Source organism: Salmo trutta, chromosome 25, assembly GCF_901001165.1.
Source record: "Salmo trutta chromosome 25, fSalTru1.1, whole genome shotgun sequence".
NCBI classification, from domain to species: Eukaryota; Metazoa; Chordata; class Actinopteri; order Salmoniformes; family Salmonidae; genus Salmo; species Salmo trutta.
This window is the reverse complement of record NC_042981.1, coordinates 42,530,927-42,553,328: the sequence shown is the minus strand read 5'-3', so window position 1 is coordinate 42,553,328 and position 22,402 is coordinate 42,530,927. Positions and strand designations below refer to the sequence as shown.

The following is a 22,402-nucleotide window of genomic DNA, read 5'->3' as shown; positions in this document are numbered from 1 at the left end:
CTTCAGAACAAACTTCCTTTAGATTCTGTTCTTCCATGTAGTGAATATGTTAGTCAATGTGTTTGTATTGGCTAATAGCAGTCAGCCAATAATATAAAAAAGTATATATTTTTTTATACTTAAAGGAGTTTTAAAATTCAAAATCAAATAGCAAAATGATCCTTGGTATGACCTTCTTAAAACAATTCCTTATAGCATAGTAGAACCCCCCCTCCCTCCCCTACCTCGGCTTAGATAGGGCTTAGACTCATATGGGTTAAATAGTGATCCTTTCTGACTACTATTTTGTTGTCACACAGTACCACGTGCTGACATAGACCAATCAAGGGCCAGCAGGCTACGAGGAAGCTCACCCCCTCATGCCATAGGATGACTCTTAGGCCACATAGGTTGACTCTCTTACGGCCACTTTCACCATGATGCTTAGCGATTTTGGAGTGCCATTCCATTCAACAATATGGCACGCTTCAAATTCAAATATTTCCAGCTTCACATGCCATCTGGAGTTTTCCATAGGAATACGTGGATGACATCACTATCTATTGGTTTTAATGTCTATGCTCTAGCCTAATTTATACCTGGCACTAACAAGTGTCCTTTTGTCCTGATCTTATCCTCATTCTGATATTGTGCCCACATTTTCTGAAATATGTCTACACATTAAAATGGGTTTCATATCCGTCCACTGTGTCTGGATTGTGACCAGATTTCCTGGTCCCTCCCTGTATGCAAATTATTTTACAGCTATTATTTCAAAAATAATATTTATTTCTTTATTTTAAGATGCATATTGATGCATAAGTCAATGGTGCCACCTGTCAATGATTTTATAAAGGTGGGATAATGATGATTTAAATGGTGTTACTGTCCAGATCCATCTACACATGTAAGATATCCAGACACAATGTGTGCCTGACTACCACCGGAAGTGGTCAGGAAGATCTGATCACAAACAGTTCACAATGCGTCTTTTAATCGTCTACACCCGTCTGAAAATGTGGGCACAATCAGGATGTGGAAAAGATCAGGACAAAGGATGCATGTTAGAACCAGGTATAAACGGGGCTTCTGTAATACCTGGGATCGTGTTTATTAGGTACCAAATTGAAAAAGAAACACTGAAAAATGGAGGGACTATCCAATCTAGACTTTAAAAAAACTCATTTTAGTTTTCCATTGCAAAAAAAAAAACCTTAAACCAGGAAGAGTTCACTCACCTGGGCAAAGTAAAGCTCAAGCTGCTTCCCGTTGAACTCGGTCTCGTGGAGCTCGACACGAGCGAGGGCGGCCGCCTCCGGAGTGCTGAAGCTGATGCGGACTCGCCTGAAGCTCTTGAACATCTGGAAGGACGTCTGCTCGTCATAGATCCTGAATAAGGCCTCAAACCGCTCCTGGGAGAGAAAGAAAGAAAAAGTGGCCATTTTAGACTGGAGTTGATCCTGCACCTGTCCTGAAATGTCTCCATTAAGCATTTCAGGCATTGTTAGTAAGGTAGCATAGCCCTACACTGCAGCATAGCTCTAGAGGTGTGTTCCCCCCTTACAGGGATTTGAGCATCTGGAAAGGTGTTAAATAAATGCAATCATTCAACATAATTATTATAAACTTCTCTACATCAATAGATGCTGCTCCATCGCTGACCCTTTGCCTTGTGTGTGTGTGATACACGTGAATGTGTGCATTTTGGGGAGGGTTAAGATTAGGCTGAAAACAAAAAGGGACAATATAGTATCTATTCTATTAATTCATCAAAGGCAGCAGACAAACAGTGGGAGAGAGGGGAGTAGTGGAAAGGGTGGGTGAATCAATCATTCAGCCATTTGAAACAGAATATGATCTTGTCATTTGAGCAATAGGGGACATAGGGGTGTCCTGTGTCATAGTTCCTCTCTTGTGGCCCATCCTCTGTGTTGTGGGAGCACTCTAGGGGCATCTGCTACGTGTATTGGATTTTCTGGACTGGCGGATATGTTGGATTGTGAAATTTGAGGTTTCCAACTTTCCAGGTCACCCTCCCATGTTGTTCACTAAGCAGACTGGAAAAGGCAGACTTTTTGAAAAAATTATAGTGTATATCAGATATATTATACAGTGCATTTGGAAAGTATTCAGACCCCTTGACTTTTTCCACATTAATTACGTTAGTCTTATTCTAAAATGAATTAAATTGTTGTTTCTTTCTCATCAACTTACACACAATACCTCAAAGCAAAAACAGGTTTCTATTTTTTTGTGCAAATGTATTAAAAATAAAAATTATTCAGACCCTTTACTCAGTACTTTGTTGAAGCACCTTTGGCAGCGATTACAGTATCGAGTCTTCTTGGGTATGACGCTACAAGCTTGGCACACCGGTATTTGGGGAGTTTCTCCCATTCTTCTCTGCAGATCCTCTCAAGCTCTGTCAGGTTGGATTGGGAGCAGTGCTGCACATCTATTTTCAGGTCTCTCCAGAGATGTTTGATCGGGTTCAAGTCCGGGTTCTGGCTGGACCACTCAAGGACATTCAGAGAAGCCACTCCTGCGTTGTCTTGGCTGTGTACTTAGGGTCGTTGGTGAACCTTCGCCACAGTCTGAGGTCCTGAGGTTTTCATCAAGGATCTCTCTCTCCCAGTCCCTGCCACTGAAAACATCCCCAGAGCATGATACTGCCACCACCATGCTTCACCTTAGGGATGGTGAGTCTTTCAGGTGCCTTTTGGCAAACTCCAAGCAGGCTGTCAAGTGCCTTTTACTGAGAAGTGGCTTCCGTCTGGCCACTCTACCATAAAGGCCTGATTGGTGGAGTGCTGCAGAGATGGATGTTCTTCTGGAAGGTTCTCCCATCTCCACAGAGGAACTCTGGAGCTCTGTCATAGTGACCATCGGGTTCTTGGTCACCTCCTTGACCAAGGACCTTCTCCCCCGATTTCTCAGTTTGGCCGGGGGGCCAGCTCTAGGAAGAGTCTTAGTGGTTCCAAATTTCTTCCATTTAAGAATGATGGAAGCCACTGTGTTCTTGGTGACCTTCAATGCTGCAGACATTTTTTGGTACCCTTCTGCAGATCTGTGCCTCGACACAATCCTGTCTCGGAGCTCTATGGGGCAATTCCCTGTAGCTCAGTTGGTAGAGCATGGTGTTTGCAACGCCAGGGTTGTGGGTTCGATTCCCACGGGGGCCAGTACGGAAAAAAAAATATATAAAAAAAAATAAAAAATGTATGCATTCACTACTGTAAGTCGCTCTGGATAAGAGCGTCTGCTAAATGACTAAAATGTAAAAATGTAAAATGTAATTCCTTCGACCTCATAGCTTGGTTTTTGCTCTGACATGCATTGTCAACTGTGAGACCTTATATAGACAGGTGTGTGCCTTTCCAAATCATGTCCAATCAATTGAATTTACCACATGTGGACTCCAATAAAGTTGTAGAAACATCTCAAGGATAATCAATGGAAGCAGGATTCACCTGAGCTCAATTTTGAGTCTCATTGCAAAGGGTCTGAATACTTACGTAAATAAGGGATTTCTGTTTTTTAGTTTTAATACATTTGCAAAAATGTCAAAAACCTGTTTTCGCTTCGTCATTATGTGTGTAGATTGATGAGGGAACAAAATATTTCATCCATTTTAGAATAAGGCTGTAACGTAACAAAATTTGGAAGAGGTCAAGGGGTCTGAATACTTTCTGAATGCACTGTAGCTTCGAAATCGTGACATTACGAACTTTTTAAGAAAATAAGCAGTTTCTTGCCCCTATATACATGAATATACAGTACCAGTCAAAAGATTGTACACACTTACTCATTCAAGTATTTTTCTTTATTTTTACTATTTTCTACATTGTAGAATAATAGTGAAGACATCAAAACTATGAAATAACACATATCGAATCATGTAGTAACCAAAAAAAGTGTTAAGTGGGTGGGGTTATATCCTGCCTGTTTGGCCCTGTCCGGGGGTATCATCGGATGGGGCCACAGTGTCTTCTGATTCCTCCTGTCTCAGCCTCCAGTATTTATGCTGCAGTAGTTTATGTGTCGGGGGGCTAGGGTCAGTCTGTTACATCTGGAGTATTCTCTTGTCTTATCCGGTGTCCTGTGTGAATTTAAATATGCTCTCTCTAATTCTCTCTTTCTCTCTTTCTTTCTTTCTCTCGGAGGACCTGAGCCCTAGGACCAATGCCTCGGGACTACCTGGCATGATGACTCCTTGCTGTCCCCAGTCCACCTGGCCATGCTGCTGCTCCAGTTTCAACTGTTCTGCCTGCGGCTACAGAACCCTGACCTGTTCACCGGACGTGCTTGTTGCACCCTCGACAACTACTATGATTATTATTATTTGACCATGCTGGCCATTTATGAACATTTTAACATCTTGACCATGTTCTGTTATAATATCCACCCGGCACAGCCAGAAGAGGACTGGCCACCCCTCATAGCCTGGTTCCTCTCTAGGTTTCTTCCTAGGTTTTTGGCCTTTCTAGGGAGTTTTTCCTAGGGAGTTTTTCCTAGCCACCGTGCTTCTTTCACATGCATTGCTTGCTGTTTGGGGTTTTAGGCTGGGTTTCTGTACAGCACTTTGAGATTTCAGCTGATGTACGAAGGGCTATATAAATAAATTTGATTTGATTTAAACAAATCAAACTATTTTTTTTTGCCTTGGATGACAGCTTTGCACACTATTGGCATTCTCTCAACCAGCTTCACCTGGAATGCTTTTCCAACAGTCTTGAAGGAGTTCCCACATATGCTTAGCACTTGTTGACTGCTTTTCTTTTACTCAATTTGGTTGAGGTCGGGTGAGTTTGTGGAGGCCAGGTCATCTCATCACTCTCCTTCTTTGTCAAATAACGCTTACACAGCCTGGAGGTGTGCTTTGGGTCATTGTCCGGTTGAAAAACATATGATTGTCCTACTAAGCTCAAACCAAGATGGGATTAGTTTATCGCTGCAGAATGCTGTGGTAGCCATCCTGGTTAAGTGTTTCTTGAATTCTAAATAAATCACTGACAGTGATTGCAGAGATCCTCCGTTCACCTACTCTGTGTCTCACAAAGACACGGCAGTTGGAACCAAAAATCTCAAATTTGGACTCATCAGACCAAAGAACAGATTTCCACGGGTCTAATGTCCATTGCTCGTGTTTCTTGGCCCAAAAGTCTCTTCTTAATGGTGTCCTTTAGTAGTGGTTTCTTTGCAGCAATTCGACCATGAAGACCTGATTCACACAGTCTCCTCTGATCACGTTGAGATGTGTCTTTTACTTGAACTCTGTGAAGCATTTATTTGGGCTGCAATCGGAGGTGCAGTTAACTCTAATGAACTTATCCTCTGCAGCAGAGGTAACTATGGGTCTTCCTTTCCTGTGGCGGTCCTCATGAGAGCTAGTTTCATCATAGCGCTTGATGGTTCTTGCTATGGTTTTGCGACTGCACAAGTTCTTGACTGACCTTCATGTCTTAAAGTAATGATGGACTGTTGTTTCTCTTTGCTTATTTGAGCTGTTCTTGCCATAATATGGACTTGGTCATTTACCAAATAGGGCTATCTTCTGTATACCAACCCTACCTTGTCACAACACAACTGATTGGCTCAAATGCATTAAGCAGGAAAGAAATTCCACAAATTAACTTTTAACAAGGCACACCTGTTAATTGAAATGCATTCCAGATGACTACCTCATGAAGCTGGTTGAGAGAATGCCAAGAGCGTGCAAAGCTGTCATCAAGGCAAAGGGTGGCTACTTTGAAGAATTCCAAATATATTTTGATTTGTTTGTAACACTTTTTTGGTTACTACAAGTTTTGATGTCTTCACTATTATTCTACAATGTAGAAAATAGTAGAAATTCAGACAAATCCAGGAATGAGTAGGTGTGTCCAAACTTTTGACTGGTACTGTATGTATATACAAAAGTATGTGGACACCCCTTCAAATTAATGGATTCGGCTATTTCAGCCACACCTGTTGCTTACAGGTGTATAAAATCGAGCACACAGCCATGCAATCTCCACAGACAAACATTAGTAGTAGAATTGCCTTTCTGAAGAACTTCAGTAACATTCAACGTGGCACTGTCACAGGATGCCACCATTCCAACAACTCAGTTTGTCAAATTTCTGCCCTGCTAGAGCTGCTCCGGTCAACTGCAAGTGCTGTTATTGTGAAGTGAAAACATCTAGGAGCAACAAGGGCTCAGCCGTGAAGTGGTAGGCCATACAAGCTCACAAAACGGGACCACGAGTGCTAAAGCGCATAAAAATCATCTGTCCTTGGTTGCAACACTCACTAATGAGTTCCAAACAGCCTCTGGAAGCTACTTCAGTACAAGAAGTGTTCGTCGGGAGTTCCATGAAATGGGTTTCTATGGCTGAGCAGCCGCACACAAGCCTAAGATCACCATGCGCAATGCCAAGCGCCAGCTGGAGGGGTGTAAAGTTCACTGCCATTGGACTCTGTAGCAGAGGAAACGTGTTCTCTGGAGTGATGAATCACGCTTCACCATCTGGTAGTCCGACGGACGAATCTGGGTTTGGCAGACGTCAGGAGAACGCTACCTGCCCGAATGCATAGTGTCAGCTGTAACGTTTGGTGGAGGAGGAATAATGGTCTGGGGCTGTTGTTCATGGTTCGGGCTAGTTCCAGTGATGGGAAATCTTAATGCCACAGCATACAATGACATTCTAGATGATTCTGTGCTTCCAACTTTGTGGGAACAGTTTGGGGAAGGCCCTTTCCTGTTTCAGCATGACAATGCCCCCATGCACAAAGCGAGGTCCATAGAGAAATGGTTTGTCGAGATCGGTGTGGAAGAACTTGACTGGCCTGCACAGAGCCCATACCTCAACCCCAATGAACACCCTTGGGATGAATTGGAACGCCGACTGCAAGCCAGGCCTAATCGCCCAACATCAATGCCCGACCTCACTAATGCTCTCGTGGCTGAATGGAAGCAGGATTGTTCCAAAATCTAGTGGAAAGCCTTCCCAGAAGGGTGGAGACTGTTATAGAAGCAAAGGGGGGACCAACTCCATATTAATGCCCCTGACTTTGGAATTAGATGTTAGATGAGCAGGTATCCACATACTTTTGGTCATGTCGTGTGCATATATGCCCAAAAGTATGTGGACACCTGCTCGGCTGAAATAGCCCGAATCCACTAATTTGAAGGGGTGTACTTTTGTATTTATAGTGAGTGTAGAAAACATTAGGAACACCTGCTCTTTCCATGACATAAACTGACCAGGTGAATCCAGGTGAAAGCTATGATCCCTTATTGATGTTACCTGTTAAATCCACTTCAATCAGTGTAGATGAAGGGGAGGAGACAGGTTAAAGAAGGATCTTTAAGCCTTGAGAATTAAGACATGGATTGTGTATCTGTGCCATTCAGTGAATGGGCAAGACAAAAGATTTGAAGTGCCTTTGAACGGGTAATGGTAGTAGGTGCCATGCGCACCGTTTGAGAACTGCAACGCTGATGGTTTTTCCACGCTCAACAGTTTCCCGTATGTATCAAGAATGGTCCACTACCCAAAGGACATCCAGTCAACTTGACACAACTGTGGGAAGCATTGGAGTCAACACGGGCCAGCATCCTCGTGGAACGCTTTCGTCACCTTGTAGTTCATGCACAAACTAATTGAGGCTGTTCTGAGGGCAAAAGGGGGTGCAACTTAATATTAGGAAGGTGTTCCTAATATTTTGTACACTCTGTGTATTTAAGGTATACACAGTGTTGGGGAGTGACGGATTACATGTCATCCGTGTACATGTAAAGGATTACAAAAAACAGTAACTGTACTCCGTTACGTTACCAGCTAAAATAATTTAATCAGATCACAGATACTTTTGAAAAATTTGATGATTACCTCGAAGATTACTTTCAAATTCAGAAAGGATGCTAGCGGAAAAAAATCTTTAACACTTCTCTGTTTTCTCAATGACATTCAAATCAGCATTGAAAAAAGTTTAGGTTTGTTCCACCTGAGGGAGTCTGACCACAAGTCAGAGACCACTATGATGACACATCAAACACATTTGGTGTATCGCGGGAAAAGAGCAGGAATAGGCTTTTGTAGGCTACAGTCCAGGCTATGTCTTCCAATGGTGCAACTGCTGTCGGCATCCAAAGATTATCCAACTTGAATAAATGCTTGGAGGTAAGCATGACAGCAGTGGTGTAGTCTATACGGCGATACGGATATCACTTTTTATTGATATTTACATAGCGCATTGATGTGAATCAAACTGCTGCTCTCTAATTTAGCTATTTGTGCCTTACGGATTGTGGTTGTTGTGGATGGCTGTTCACAACTCTAAAATGTGTATTTGAACCCAATAATGGTTGAATTCAAGAAGTTTAAGCTGCCTATCAATGATTGTTTTGAAACCAGTGAACAGCCAGTGAAAAATGCGCTCTTGCAACAGCTGCATAGTGCGGATCCCAGCCTACGGAATAAAAGTGGGACTTTTACTGCTCAATCTAATTCATGCTGCTAATTTTTTTTTTAAAAAGGCCTAATGGACACATGCTCAAACTCGCACACTTTTGATAGACTTAAAGGGGCAATCTGTAGTTGGACTTATAAATGATATATATTAATGTAATGATATAATTTAATTTCGTTATTATATGTAGTAGAAAGCAATGGGTTAGAAGAAGCCTACATAACCAACCCATAAAGTAAAATTTTACATCCATATATGGCCAGCTATGTAAACTATTGATTTATCCTGCAATAGATGTCGTTCAATTGGTAACATACATTTTTGTCTTCTTCTAATGCCTCTTAAGGGGAAAGTAATCTAAAAGTAACTGAATGTAATCTGATTGTGTTACTGAGTTTGGTAATCCAAAAGTTATGTTACTGATTACAATTTTGGACAGGTAACTAGTAACTGTAACGGATTACATTTAGAAAGTAACCTACCAAACCCTGTGCTTACAGTATTATGATCAGAGCCATACATATGGCCCCTTGGTCAGATGTGTGTCTGTCATATTTAGCAAAACAAAAAGCTTGTTGAGAGAGTTCCACTTTCATTCAGTCAACATTCAGAATGGTGGTATTAGTTTAGGCCTAATACACACACACACACACACACACACACACACACACACACACACACACACACACACACACACACACACACACACACACACACACACACACACACACACACACACACACACACACATATCGGGGGTAACCATGGTGTTCCTCTGCCCATCCACTGCTGTGTTTGGTAAGGAAATTAGATTTCCCATCTGAATCCTTCTGGCCCTCCAGATGCTATCTCCCAACCTCTCTCTTTTCTCCGTCCAACGCCCTCTTTTTCTCAATGTTCTCCCTCTCTCTCCATCCCTCTCTCCCTCTCCCCCTATCCCTCTGTCTCTCTCTCTCACTGCTTGGACAGAGTGACATTTTAGCTGTGAATTAAATCGATGGACTCTGTCGGGAGCCAGTAACTGGGAAGAGACCAGGGAAGGTGGAGGCTGGCTAGTCGATACAGGGGGCTTTCTCACAGCACGCTCCACAAACAGAGCAATCAAGGAGACGATTCTTTCTCTCTCATCAAACCTGTTTTTGAGAGAGGGAAGAAAGGTAGCCATGAAACTATAGGCATCATTTAAAAGGAACTGGTGCCTACTTCCTTTTGGTCGGCTTGGCTGTGCCATTTTGGGTTAGAGAAACTGTTATTGAATTCAGCTAAACAGAAAGGCTCTCAATCACATACATATCATAGTTTTCCTGAAAGGACACAATTGATTGAATGAAGCATTTACTATCACACTAAATAATAATTACTCCTTCAAATGGAAATGCTAAAATACCAATAATATTGGTACTGGTACGCGTATGTGTCAGACTTTACTATTGGTACAAGAGCATAAGACGTAATTCACCTCTTGTTCCAAAGGTATCGTCAAACACATACACGTTTGTACCGTGTTGATATGGGGATATGGAAGTGTCAAGGTATGAGACACTGACAGTAACAGGTTGATAAAGAGCGTAAACTGTGGAAAAGTGAATAAGCTGCTTGTAAAAGATGAGCACTCCTCAATCCCCATGTGAATTTCCTTATCTGCCTTCCAGCCAGAGCTAGATTCACTATCGGGGCACATCGGATTGGTATTTACAAGGGCCTTTCCATTCATAAGCCAAGAAAATTGTTCCATTTTTGTTTCTGTGTCTTGACTCCGCCCTTCAGTCTGTAGCCGTGCCAACCCCGACATAAGGGACTACTTTTCCACTCAGAGCCTCTGTACTGAACGAGTAGTGTTGAACCCCCTGCAGTTAATTCTAGACTACCATCATCAACACCCATGACTACCACGTGGAAAACACACACACAAAACATCATGGATATACCAAAGTCCTCCTGATGTTGAGCTGCCTGGAATTGGGATGCATATCGAAACCCTATTACAGTAGACTACATTCATCCAGTACTTGAGTTATGGCTGTTTTGTGACCCCTGTCAGTTTCAGCTCTGTCACCAATCACCTGATATGCTGTGGTTAGCCTCGTCGCGAACCAGGATTCCCTAAAACGGGAAGCCTGTGGAAGTTCCATGGCAGAAATCAGCTAAAGAGGGGTCGGAAGCCAGTGTAAATTAGTGACAACTCAGTGCTACTTAAGTAGTTTTTTGGGGTATCTGTACTTTACTATTTATATTTTTGACAACTTTCACTTTCACTCCACTACATTCATAAAGAAAAGAATGTACTCTTTACATTTTCCCTGAAACCCAAAAGTACTCGTTACATGTTTAATACTTAGCAGGACAGGAAAATTGTCTAATTCACGCACTTATCAAGAGAGCATCCCTGGTCATCCCTACTACCTCTGATCTGGCAGACTCACTAAACACCAATGCTTCGTTTGTAAATTATGTTTCAGTTGTTGGAGTGTGCCCATGGCTATCCGTAAATTTAAAAAACAAGAAATCGGTCTGGTTTGCTTAATATAAGACATTTTTTATGATTTATACTTCTACTTTTGATACTTAAGTACATTTAAAAACAAATACTTTTGGACTTTTACTCAAGTAGTATTTTACTAGGTGACTTTCACTTTTACTTGAGTCATTTTCTTTTAAGGTATCTTTACTTTTACTCAAGTATGAAAATTGGGTACTTTTTCCACCACTGCACCTCACAATATGTCAAACAAATCAAATGCCTTGCTTGGGCGGAGCTCCAAAGGTGCTCACCAGAAGAGCGTCGTAGGAGCACCAGTGTGTGAGGACAGAAAATGTCAACATAACAAGCCCTGGTGACAAAATATTTTAGAATGTTTGCAGCACACTGGTTTTCACAGCATTTCTCTGTCATTTCGAGATTAGCTAAAGCTGCAGGAAAAGGGGAGAAATGGTCTTCAATGCTGGCCATATCAATATTTTTTTAATTTTGATGTTTCTAAAGTGATATTTGCCTGTAAAGGCTAGCATGAGGGACAAGAAGTAGCTAGCTACAATGAGGTTCGTTTTGAGAAGTCAGCTAACCTTGTAAGCTACCTAGGTATAACTAGCTAGCTACTAGCTACACTACAAGACCAAAAGTATGTGGATACCTGCTCGTCAAACATCTCATTACAAAATCATGGGTATTAATATGGAGTTGGTCTCTGCTATAACAGCCTTCAATCTTCTGGGAAGGCTTTCCACTAGATGTTGGAACATTGCTGTGGAGACTTGCTTCCACTGATGTTGGGCGATTAGGCCTGGCTCACATTCCGCGTTCCAATTAATCCCAAAGGTGTTCAATTTGGTTGAGGTCAGGGCTCTGTGCAGGCCACTCGCACACAGACGCCAAGCCCCTCCCCCTGCCACTCACAACGACGAAAGATAACTTCTTCCTCTCTGACAACAAGCAGTTTAAACTCGCTATTTGCATTTGAGATTTGGTCCAACAGACGAGAACTTAACCTTTCTAACGACACCCTTTTTATGTCTCAACTCCCAAAATGTAGAATAGAGCAGACCCTACTAAAATAAGAGTATCAATGAATATGATTGTGGAAAATAAATGTTTACTTTGTCTCGCACCACGTACCGCTAGCAGCATTTTAGCCACAGACTGTCATGTTCTGTCTGTGTTCTATACATGTGCAATGAACATACAAATCGTTTATTTATAATCAGGAATAGGCAACATGTTCTCATTCTAAGAAATAAGTGTCTTCTTAAGCAGGTAAGACACTTGATTTCAAAATCTTAAAGTGAACAGGCTATGCTATTCAAACAGTTGGAGATGGGTGTATTCATAAAGTTGAACTCATCTACCTTGTTAGCAAGCAAATAGATCCAAGTTGGCTAGACTTTAAATATAAAGATTAGCTGGCTACTCACTAGCACGTGGGCTTGTGCTTGAGATTGTTTTCTGAGACCTGTGCTCATTTTCTATAATTGTCATGCCTGCTCCCACTTCCCCTCTCTGGCGCTCGAGGGCGCAAGGCTGCCCTTCATTACGCACAATTGTCACCATCATTACGCACATATGCGCTCATTGGCCTCCCCTGGACTCGCTCACGTTTTGATTGCCTTCCCTATATCTGTCCATTTCCTCTGTTTCATCCCCGTGTCAGCATTATTGTCATTTTTGTTTTCCCCTGTCCAGACGCTGTCCCTGTCCGTGTTTCATTAAATGCATGGTTCTGGTTAAATTTGTAACAAAAATGGCATTTTCATAGACAGACTTGTAAGCCAGACTATTATTAGTCGGTCTTATGGGTGTGGAAGGTTTACATTTAACCTAGGTATCATTTTATATGTAGTGTATTGACCTTTAATTGTGCGATAAAGCTTATTTAGAGAAAACTTTCAAAGAAAATAGAGATATATATCGTGAATTGCCCATAAGTTTGAAAAAATGTAGATATGATTTTTAGGCCATATTTGTCACGGTTGTTGTCGGATGAAGGAGCGGACCAAAGCGCAGCGTGTGTATCGTTCCACATTTTCTTTATTTAACTGTGAAACTATGCAAGACATACAAATAAACTAATGAACAAAACAACAAACCGTGACGAAGAGGTGCAACATACACTTACTCAAAATACAATCTCCCACAACCCCAGGTGGGGAAAAACAACTACATAAGTATGATCTCCAATTAGAGACAACGATGACCAGCTGCCTCTAATTGGAGATCATCCCAAAAAACAACAACATAGAAATACAGAAACTAGAACATAACACAGAAAATCTAAACTAGACACAACCCCGTCACGCCCTGACCTACTCTACCATAGAAAATAAAAGCTTCTATGGCCAGGACGCGACAATATTGCCCAGCCCCACCTAAAAGGTTAACTGTGTTAGCCCAGTCACTAGCTTATCCAGGGTCAGTGGTACATAGAGCAACCATGTACAGTCTATGGGAACAACTGCAATAATTTCGCAAGCAACATTTCTAAAATGAATGAAATAAAATGAACGTCAAATATTTATTAACCTGGAATGCTCATCTTGAAGGCATTCCCTTTCCTGTAGCCTAATTGTTGCCTTATTTTAATACTGTACCTAATTACAAGGGTTGGATTTGCACTAAACAATTTATATGTCAGCACTTAAAAGGCATGTACAAAATCTGGTATATGGTTTGTCTGCTGGTATTATTTTAAATTGTGAACATATAGTGTGAGTTTTGCTATTCTCTGCTTCAGATGACAGATGCCCATAAGGCCAGTAATGCCATCATACTGTAGGCCTATGACTGTATTGGCAATACATGCTATATGATAAGCTGCAAAATGGATTCACATAGCGGATATACAAGAGTGCCAATGAAATAAAAGAGATTGAAAATCTTACAACTAGACAAAAAGGGCATGTTCATTTGAGAATACAACAAAGAAACACAGACAGATTAGAGAAAGAACCCCTTGCCCTCTTTATTAAAGGATTGAGATATGTGATTAATCAACATTGACATTAGTTCATTTGGAATAATAGTTTAACAATTAGAACAAGTTTAAACACTTAACTTCAAAGAATCAACACTTCATCACTTCAAAGTGTACAAATAAGCTAACTCGTATGTAAAGATTAGACATCTTAGTCTAAACGACAATATATAATTGAGTAGTAACAAGTAGGCTATTATTACTAAAGCATAAATTCTGGTTAACAAAAAAAACTCCATATGAACGGTGGCCAACCTTGCTCCACTGATCCCTGATCAACTGGGTGAGCAGACTTCTATTCCAGCCCAGGTATAGCACACTTGATTATCAACTCATTAGATTTGATAAGTTGAATCAGGTGTGTTATTGCTGGGCTGAAACAGAACCCTGCTCACCCAGCAGTCCTCCAGAAGGGTTGGCTTGCTCCAATTGTAATAGGTTCATACATTGTTTGTGATGTATTTAACTGTATTTTTGTATACAACATTTGCTAACATGGGTAGGCCTACACGTATAACCCATGGCATATAGGACATACCCTTAGTATCTTGGGACATTCATTGGGACCTATTTTTTTCATCTGCAAACAGGCTTTCACAGCTTAACATATCTGAGGACTGAAAACATCACAAAGAAACATACTTCATTATACTCAAATTAGACAGCACTGAATATTATGTTGCTCTGTCCTCAAAGTTTTCCCCTCTAGGGACAGGAACTGGACAATCTTTTCATAATGTCCTCCCACAAAATGACCTGCACTATCCAGTAGCCTACACTCTCTCTTTACTGACAGCTGGAGCTGCAATATCAGCCTCTTCCATGGCTGTCATCTACAAATGCATTTGAAGATGGTGATTTTAATTTACAATGATTACATCAAGACAGCTAGATAGCTAGCTGATGATATTTAATTAATTTAGCTGAACAGTGTGTTTTAAGTTAGCAGCTCAGTTGAGTCAACCTACAAAGTAGCCTAATGTGTAGCCTGCTAGCTAGGTAATAATAAATTGTTTGTTTTATATAAAACAAATGTATTTACTTACTTGAATAGGTTCTCCTACTACCTCCGTTTTTTGGGTCCTTACAAAAACAAAATAATTGGCAATCTTCACAATATTTCTGGTGGTAGCAAAGCCAGCAGCCATGTGGACGAATGGCGACAAATAAAAAAAGTGTTTGTCACCAGAGTGGTTTAGAAAGTGTTGTGATGTTTGACTTTACCAGCTTAATCCACTTTCAATTTCAATAAATATAAATCGCAGACTGTCAGCCACACTTGATAACTATCGCTTGAAACTAGCATAGGCAACCACTACCCTGACAGAAAACAGTGACACACATTACACACATCACCCCATCTACGACCCAACAACTGTGTTCAATTCCTCAGTTCACAGTTCCATCTTACCTCATTGCAAGACTGGTGATCACATAAGATTGCTATGGCTGTGCCTGTGAGTCAATCTCTCCCAGTGGTAGTCAAATATAAATAGATGAAACTCAAGCTAAATATTGCATAATGCAGTGCCACTCAAAATCTGTCATGGTAGAGTGGGCCAGGAATTGCGTGTTTGCGTGGGCAGCACTTTGACAGACAACCTCTCCCAGCCAATGACAACGCCAATTTCAATTCTACATCCTGGACCACACAGACTTTGATACATCCTTCCAGTACCAGTCCTAGCCCTCAGCAGCCACACACAGTAGTTCCATAGCAACAAAACATATCGCCTACAAAATATATGTGATGTTGGCAAGAGGATAGTCATTTGGCAGGCGACTCGACAAAACTGCCACTCAATGTGGGACTTGAATCCTCTAAACCTGATTCCTTGGCACTGTTTGAGACAAAACTCAAAGTTAACCCGGTTTTCTGAGAATATGATTGAGATGTCTCACTATGGTATCGCTGGATAGGTGGATCACTATGGAAGAACCAATCACACAACATCTGTCGGAGACGGACAGGTTGAGTGGCGAATGAGGTGAGCCCCTCCCTCTTTATAAGGCGCCACTCAATACACCCTCTGGTCATTCTCAAGCATGTCTCTCTTCCTTGAGCTCCTGCGAGCATCTCACTCATATTCTCAGAGAATTGGGGTTAAGCATGTCTGAGAGGCTCCGATACTGAGGACAGTATGCGCCAAAGAAGGTGCAGTCACCTCCAGTTGAAAAAAACTCAAATGTATGCGGGGTGGCCCAACATGCCACATCACAAATCTCCTGTACAGAGATGCCTTTGAACAGTGCCCAAGAGGTAGCCATACCTCTAGTGAAGTGAGCCCTCAGGCCCTCCAGTGGCCTTGCTATTATAAGCCAGTATAATAGCCTCCACTATCCAACGGGATAAGTGTTGACGGGAGAGAGTGCCCAGGATACGGAGTTGATCGCTCTTTCGCCATGTACTCGTTCTATCCAAGTAAATGCGCAAAGTGAGTACTGAACACAAACAGTGGAGACACTATTCCTCCAGTAGAAGAGAGGGGTGGCGTATGGAAGGCCAAAAGCTCTAAGGTGAGGAAATAATAAGTGTTGCTGGCAGTAGGCAAAAAGGCTGGGTTGGGTAACAAAGTCACCTTGGAAAGCCTGGAGCAAACTGTCGGCACGAATGGTGGACTGACAGGACTGTGCAGCTCACTCACTCGCTTTGCAGACGTAAGGGCAATCAGTAAAGCGGTTTTGAAGGAGAGATTTTTCATTTCCACACTTTCCATCGGCTCGAAAGGCTGCTGTGAAATGGCCTCAAGCACAATAGATACAGTGGCTTGCGAAAGTTTTCACCCCCTTGGCATTTTTCCTATTTTGTTGTCTTACAACCTGGAATTAAAATGGATTTTTGGGGGGGTTTGTATCATTTGATTTACACAATGTGCCTACCACTTTGAAAATGCAAAATATTTTTTCTTGTTAAACAAACAAGAAATAAGATAAAAAAACTGAAAACTTCAGCGTACATAACTATTCACCCCCCAAAGTCAATATTTTGTAGAGCCACCTTTTGCAGCAATTACTGCTGCAAGTCTCTTGGGGTATGTCTCTATAAGCTTGGCACATCTAGCCACTGGGCATTTTGTCCATTCTTCAAGGCAAAACTGCTCCAACTTCTTCAAGTTGGATGGGTTCCGCTGGTGTACTGCAATCTTTAAGTCATACCATAGATTCTCAATTGGATTGAGGTATGGGCTTTGACTAGACCATTCCAAGACAATTAAATGTTTCCCCAGTCTCAAATCTCTGGATGACCAAATACAGGTTTCCCTCAAGAATCTCCCTGTATCTAGTGCCATCCATCATTCCTTCAATTCTGACCAGTTTCCCAGTCCCTGCCGATGAAAAACATCCCCACAGCATGATGCTGCCACCCCCATGCTTCACAGTGGGGATGGTGTTCTCGGGGTGATTAGAGGTGTTGGGTTTGCGCCAGACATAGCGTTTTCCTTGATGGCCAAAATGCTACATTTTAGTCTCATCTGACCAGAGTACCTTCTTCCATATGTTTGGGGAGTCTCCCACATGCCTTTTCCTCCCAATCTCCGCTGTGGAGCTCTGCAGCTCCTTCAGGGTTATCTTTGGTCTCTTTGTTGCATCTCTGATTAATGCCCTCCTTGCCTGGTCCGTGAGTTTTGGTGGGCTGCCCTCTCTTGGCAGGTTTGTTGTGATGCCATATTCTTTCCATTTTTTAATAACGGATTTAATGGTGCTCCGTGGGATGTTCAAAGATATTTTTTTATAACCCAACCCTGATCTGTACTTCTCCACAACTTTGTCCCTGACCTGTTTGGAGAGCTCCTTGGTCATCATGGTGCTGCTTGCTTGGTGGTGCCCCTTTGCTTAGTGGTGTTGCAGACTCTGGGGCCTTTCAGAACAGGTGTATATATACTGAGATCATGTGACACTTAGATTGCACACAGGTGCACTTTATTTAACTAATTATGTGACTTCTGAAGGTAGTTGGTTGCACCAGATCTTATTTAGGGGCTTCATAACAAAGGGAGTGAATACATAAGCACGCACCACTTTTCTGTTTTAAATGTTTTTATATTTTTTGAAACATGTAATTTTTTTCATTTCGCTTCACCAATTTGGACTATTTTGTGTATGTCCATTACATGAAATCCAAATAAAAATCAATTTAAATTACAGGTTGTAATGCAACAAAATAGGAAAAACGCCAAGGGGGATGAATACTTTTGCAAGGCACTGTAGGTCCCAAGATGGGGCTAAAGGCTTGGAGGCTCCTTCATAAAGCGAGACAACAGGGGGGATGCCTCCCTACTGTGTTGTTGTTGAAGCGTATATGAAAGGCAGAGATAGCGGCTAAATAGACTTCGCAAAAACGCACCACTTGTTACCATACAGTGAGCATATAGAAGGGACTCTGGCACTCTGGATAGTCTCAATGACTCTGAGTGGCAAGCCTGTAACATTCAGACTCATCCTCTCACGGGCCAGGCCCAATGTGAAGCAATTGCCTTGACAAATAGAGCGAGACAGCAAATTGAGCGTAAGCTACGGAAAGTGAACTTTCTCAGATAGCTGTTGTGGACCCAGAAAGGGCACTCAGAATGGGACGCTGCAGTTCGCTATAAAGCCACCCATTTTCTAGATTCAGTAGCAAGTGGCGACTCAGCTCGCATACTAGAGCAGGAAATCTTCTCTCTATTAAGCAAATGGACAATCAGAGTTATACCAGCAGCAGAGAGACATCTCGGCTTCTACTCCTGGTACTTCCTGGTTCCCCTGTAAACAGTTCCCCTCTCCACTTGTTTTTACCCCTTTTGAGTTATTCAGAAGTAAGTTTTGATTTCTATAGTTGACTTCTGAAAAACTCAAAAGGGGGTAAAAACATATGCGAGCAGAGTCGTCACTTGCTACTGAATCCAGAATTCCGTTGAAAATGGGTGGCTTCGTAGCAAACTGCAGTCTGAACCCCTTTGTAACTGTGGACAAGACCCAGGGCTGGACTGTGCATGCGCACTGTAATACTACTACTACTAGCCACCTACTCGCCAATGTCATAGGGTTCATCAAGCTTAATATCTTAGTGATGTATTACAACACACTTATGGAATCAAAGGCGCTGTGTTAAATCTGAGTAGCCTGGTCCCAGATATGTTTGTGCTCTTGCCAACTCCATTGCTGTAGGCTGTCATTGTCAAGACAAAATAGTTTGGCATGAAAATGAGTGACAAGGAATTGGCATGATCAGACTGGTACTCAAACATACATTTTACATTTGCATTTTAGTCATTTAGCAGACACTCTTCTTCAGATTGCCTTATTACAATCAAAGGCAATCTTATCCAGAGCAACTTAAAATATAATAATATATGCCATTTAGTAGACTTACAGTCATGTGAGCATCCATTTTACATACGTGTGGTGCTGGGAATTGAACCGAAGGGCCATGCTCTACCAACTGAGCTAAAGAGGACTTGCATATTAGACCAGGCTCATGCTGTGATTATTTGACAAGTGTCATTTTGACTGTCAGTATAGCAAGCCCCAGAGCAGCGGTGGTGCCTGTACTGATAACTTAATTTCTCATCTGGGCTCTGATGTAACCTGAGGATTTGTTCTCTCATAAATAAGGGGTCATGTTCTCATGTGGGCACGGGCAAAATAATGTGACAGGTAACGTGCCTCAAACCCAATAGGAGCTGACGGACGACCGTGGGGCCTGTCAAGGAAGACCGACCGGGCCTTTTTAATCCAAGGTGTAAAACACACACACACACACAAAACCACTCACTTGCTCGAGCATGCACGCACGCGCACACGCACACACACCCCACTGAACCTGCTATCCACAGTAAGAGAGAAGCATGAAGACATGGTGGACAAAGGATGAGTGTGAGGAAAACAGAACAAGCTGTTCTTGTTTTTGACTCTCTCAAAGGTGACTTTTTTTTATCAGAGATGGCCGCTGTGGGCCCTGTTCCTCTAACTTCATGGAGGTAAGTTTGTGCAGAAAATTGAGGTACCTTTTTTGTCACTAGATGAAGTAGCGGGACAGAACAAGTAAGGCTGAATGACTGTTCAGATCATATGAATGTACTGTACATAAGTAATCCTGCACAAGGCTTGGCTTGAGCGAGCCGGAACAGCTTTTAGGAGTAGGAGCCTGTTTCTGTAGGGCAGGGGTCTCAAACCTGTTCCATGGAGGGCCTAGTGTCTGCTGATTTCTGACAGCAGGTGAGCCGAGTTCCTTACTAATTAGTGACCTTATTTCATCAATCAATTACAAGGAATGAACGAAAACCCTCAGACACTCGGCCCTCCGTCGAATGAGTTTGACACGTGCTGTAGAGTGAGGCCAGCTTGATGTACAAGTACAGGACGCTAGTCTATCGCAGGGCCTTACCCCCCAATCTAGCTCTTTACTGCTGAGTGCCAAGCAGAAACTCACCAGGTCCCATTTTTACAAGTCATTGGTATGACTCGGATGAGGATCAAACTCCCAACCTTCCAATCTCAAGGTGGACACTCAGACCACAAGGCCAATGAGTAATGAGTTGGTCTCCTACTCTATAATGGAGGGGGAATACCCCCAGAAAAAGCCAAGTCAGAGACAGACAAAAGGCTCCGTTACAATAGCCAATAGCCATACTAGAATATAACACTTAGTATGAAGCAATCCATTTGGCATCCATTCTAAGTAGTAGCCTATGGTAGTATGGACATTGGACATTGAAACGTGGCCAAAGTCTAGCTCCTCAAGAGCTCCAAGTATGGCCATTACCGTATTACCCGTGCTCCTCCACTACCTCTCCATGTCACCTTTATCAAACACTCCAGGTTACTTCGGCTGGCCAATGAGCTGGCCCAAATTAGCCAAGAGAGAGAGAGAGAGACAGACAGACAGGGACGAGTGACACAATCCCATCCTTTAGCAGATTGCCCTGTGGGTAATGAGACGGTCATTTTCCTGATGGTAATGGAAAAGCTGTCATGGCTGTAACAACGGGACACCGCCTTGACTCACATTCATCAGCACCAAGATGACACAGATAGGAAGACAGGAAATTAGTTAGAAATGGAATTTAAATTAGCTGTCTCTACGGTGTTCGTGTGGATGAGAGAGGAACACACATACACTCACTATGTGGCTGTATGCTGTGTTATGTAAAAGTATGATTGAGTTTGTTTAGATTAGCATGTGGCTCAGTGACGATTAGCCGGGCCCATACTGCTCTGCTAGCCGAGTAAACACACACACACACACACACACACACACACACACACACACACACACACACATTTGTTTTACTATCCTTGTGTGGGCCAAACAATTGATTCCCATTCAAAATCCTATTTTCTCTAACCCTAACCCAACCCTAACCCCTAACTCTAACCCTAACCATATTTGTAACCCTAACCCCTAAACCTAAAATAGCCTTTTTCCTTGTTGGGACTGGCGAAATGTCCCCACTTGTCTTTGTTTAATATCCTTGTGAGGACTTCTGGTCCCCACAAGGATAGTAAAACCAAAACACACACACACACACACACACACAAACACACACACACACACACACACACACACACACACACACACGTCAAACCAGAATAATACAGAAACAGCAGGGCTGCACTGGATTCTGTAAACATAGAAGTATATAGCAAAGTTCAAGCAGTAATTTTCCCTACTGCTTGAATATATATATAAACATTTAAAAATAGGTAGTGATCTATATTAAAGTTTCAGACATTTAATATTTGCAAGGTCAACATAATGTTGACTAAATGTTTTCTGGTGACAGAAGCCTTGAACATGCTTTATCAGTGGAAATAAACTGATGGTTGTCATCTCACCATAACATTGCCTTGATCCTCCATGTCTGATAAATGCACGAGCGACACTCATCTAAATAAAAGCCTCTCGACTAATGGGCCTACTGTCATTTTATAGATCACACGATGTGAGACATCGTAAAACACTTCCGCAGCGGCACACTCCATCGGCTGACATGTTGCGTTACATAATCGAGTTAAATCAGCAGGCGGGGGAGCGTTCAACAGCAAGAGAGCGGAGAGAGCAGTCGCTGGCTGTCGTCTACCAGTTTGTAACTTGTTTATAGCCTGGGTCGTTTTCATTAAGCACCAAATGGAAGACAGAGGACTGAAACAGAGAGGGCCTACCTGAACATGTCCAATAAGAAACACTGTTTTTTAGTTTTCAGTTGCAAAAGATTTTGCTAGAGTGTGCCCTAATATGACCCTGGACGGCTAGCCAAAAACCGATATCTGCCAAGTCAGCTGGTAATCAGAGCGTTGAGACAGGGCTTTACTTAAGGACAAACTGAAGAGTCTCTCATCCACTGCGGGAGATTTGGGTGAAAACCAACAATCTAGGCCATGCCGCCCGGAGGGATTCAGTAAGGACTTTAAACTAAAAATAGAGTGTGCTGAAATAATTAAGCTAATCTCTCTTAAGTGTGCCAACAATCTTTTTTAATTACAGTCCCCCTGTCGGCTGAGCTGGAGCCAATCAAAGCAGG

At 42.3% G+C, this 22,402-nt stretch overlaps 1 protein-coding gene across 1 annotated transcript in view; it reads right to left on the bottom strand.

The window, feature by feature from the left end:
* rcan3 (regulator of calcineurin 3) overlaps nucleotides 1-22,402 on the bottom strand; it is a 50,323-nt gene that overhangs the window by 13,351 nt on the left and 14,570 nt on the right. Inside the window, exon 2 of the mRNA XM_029714049.1 lies at nucleotides 1,218-1,391. Coding sequence (XP_029569909.1) covers nucleotides 1,218-1,391 — 174 coding nt within the window. The remainder of the gene's footprint in view (nucleotides 1-1,217; nucleotides 1,392-22,402) is intronic.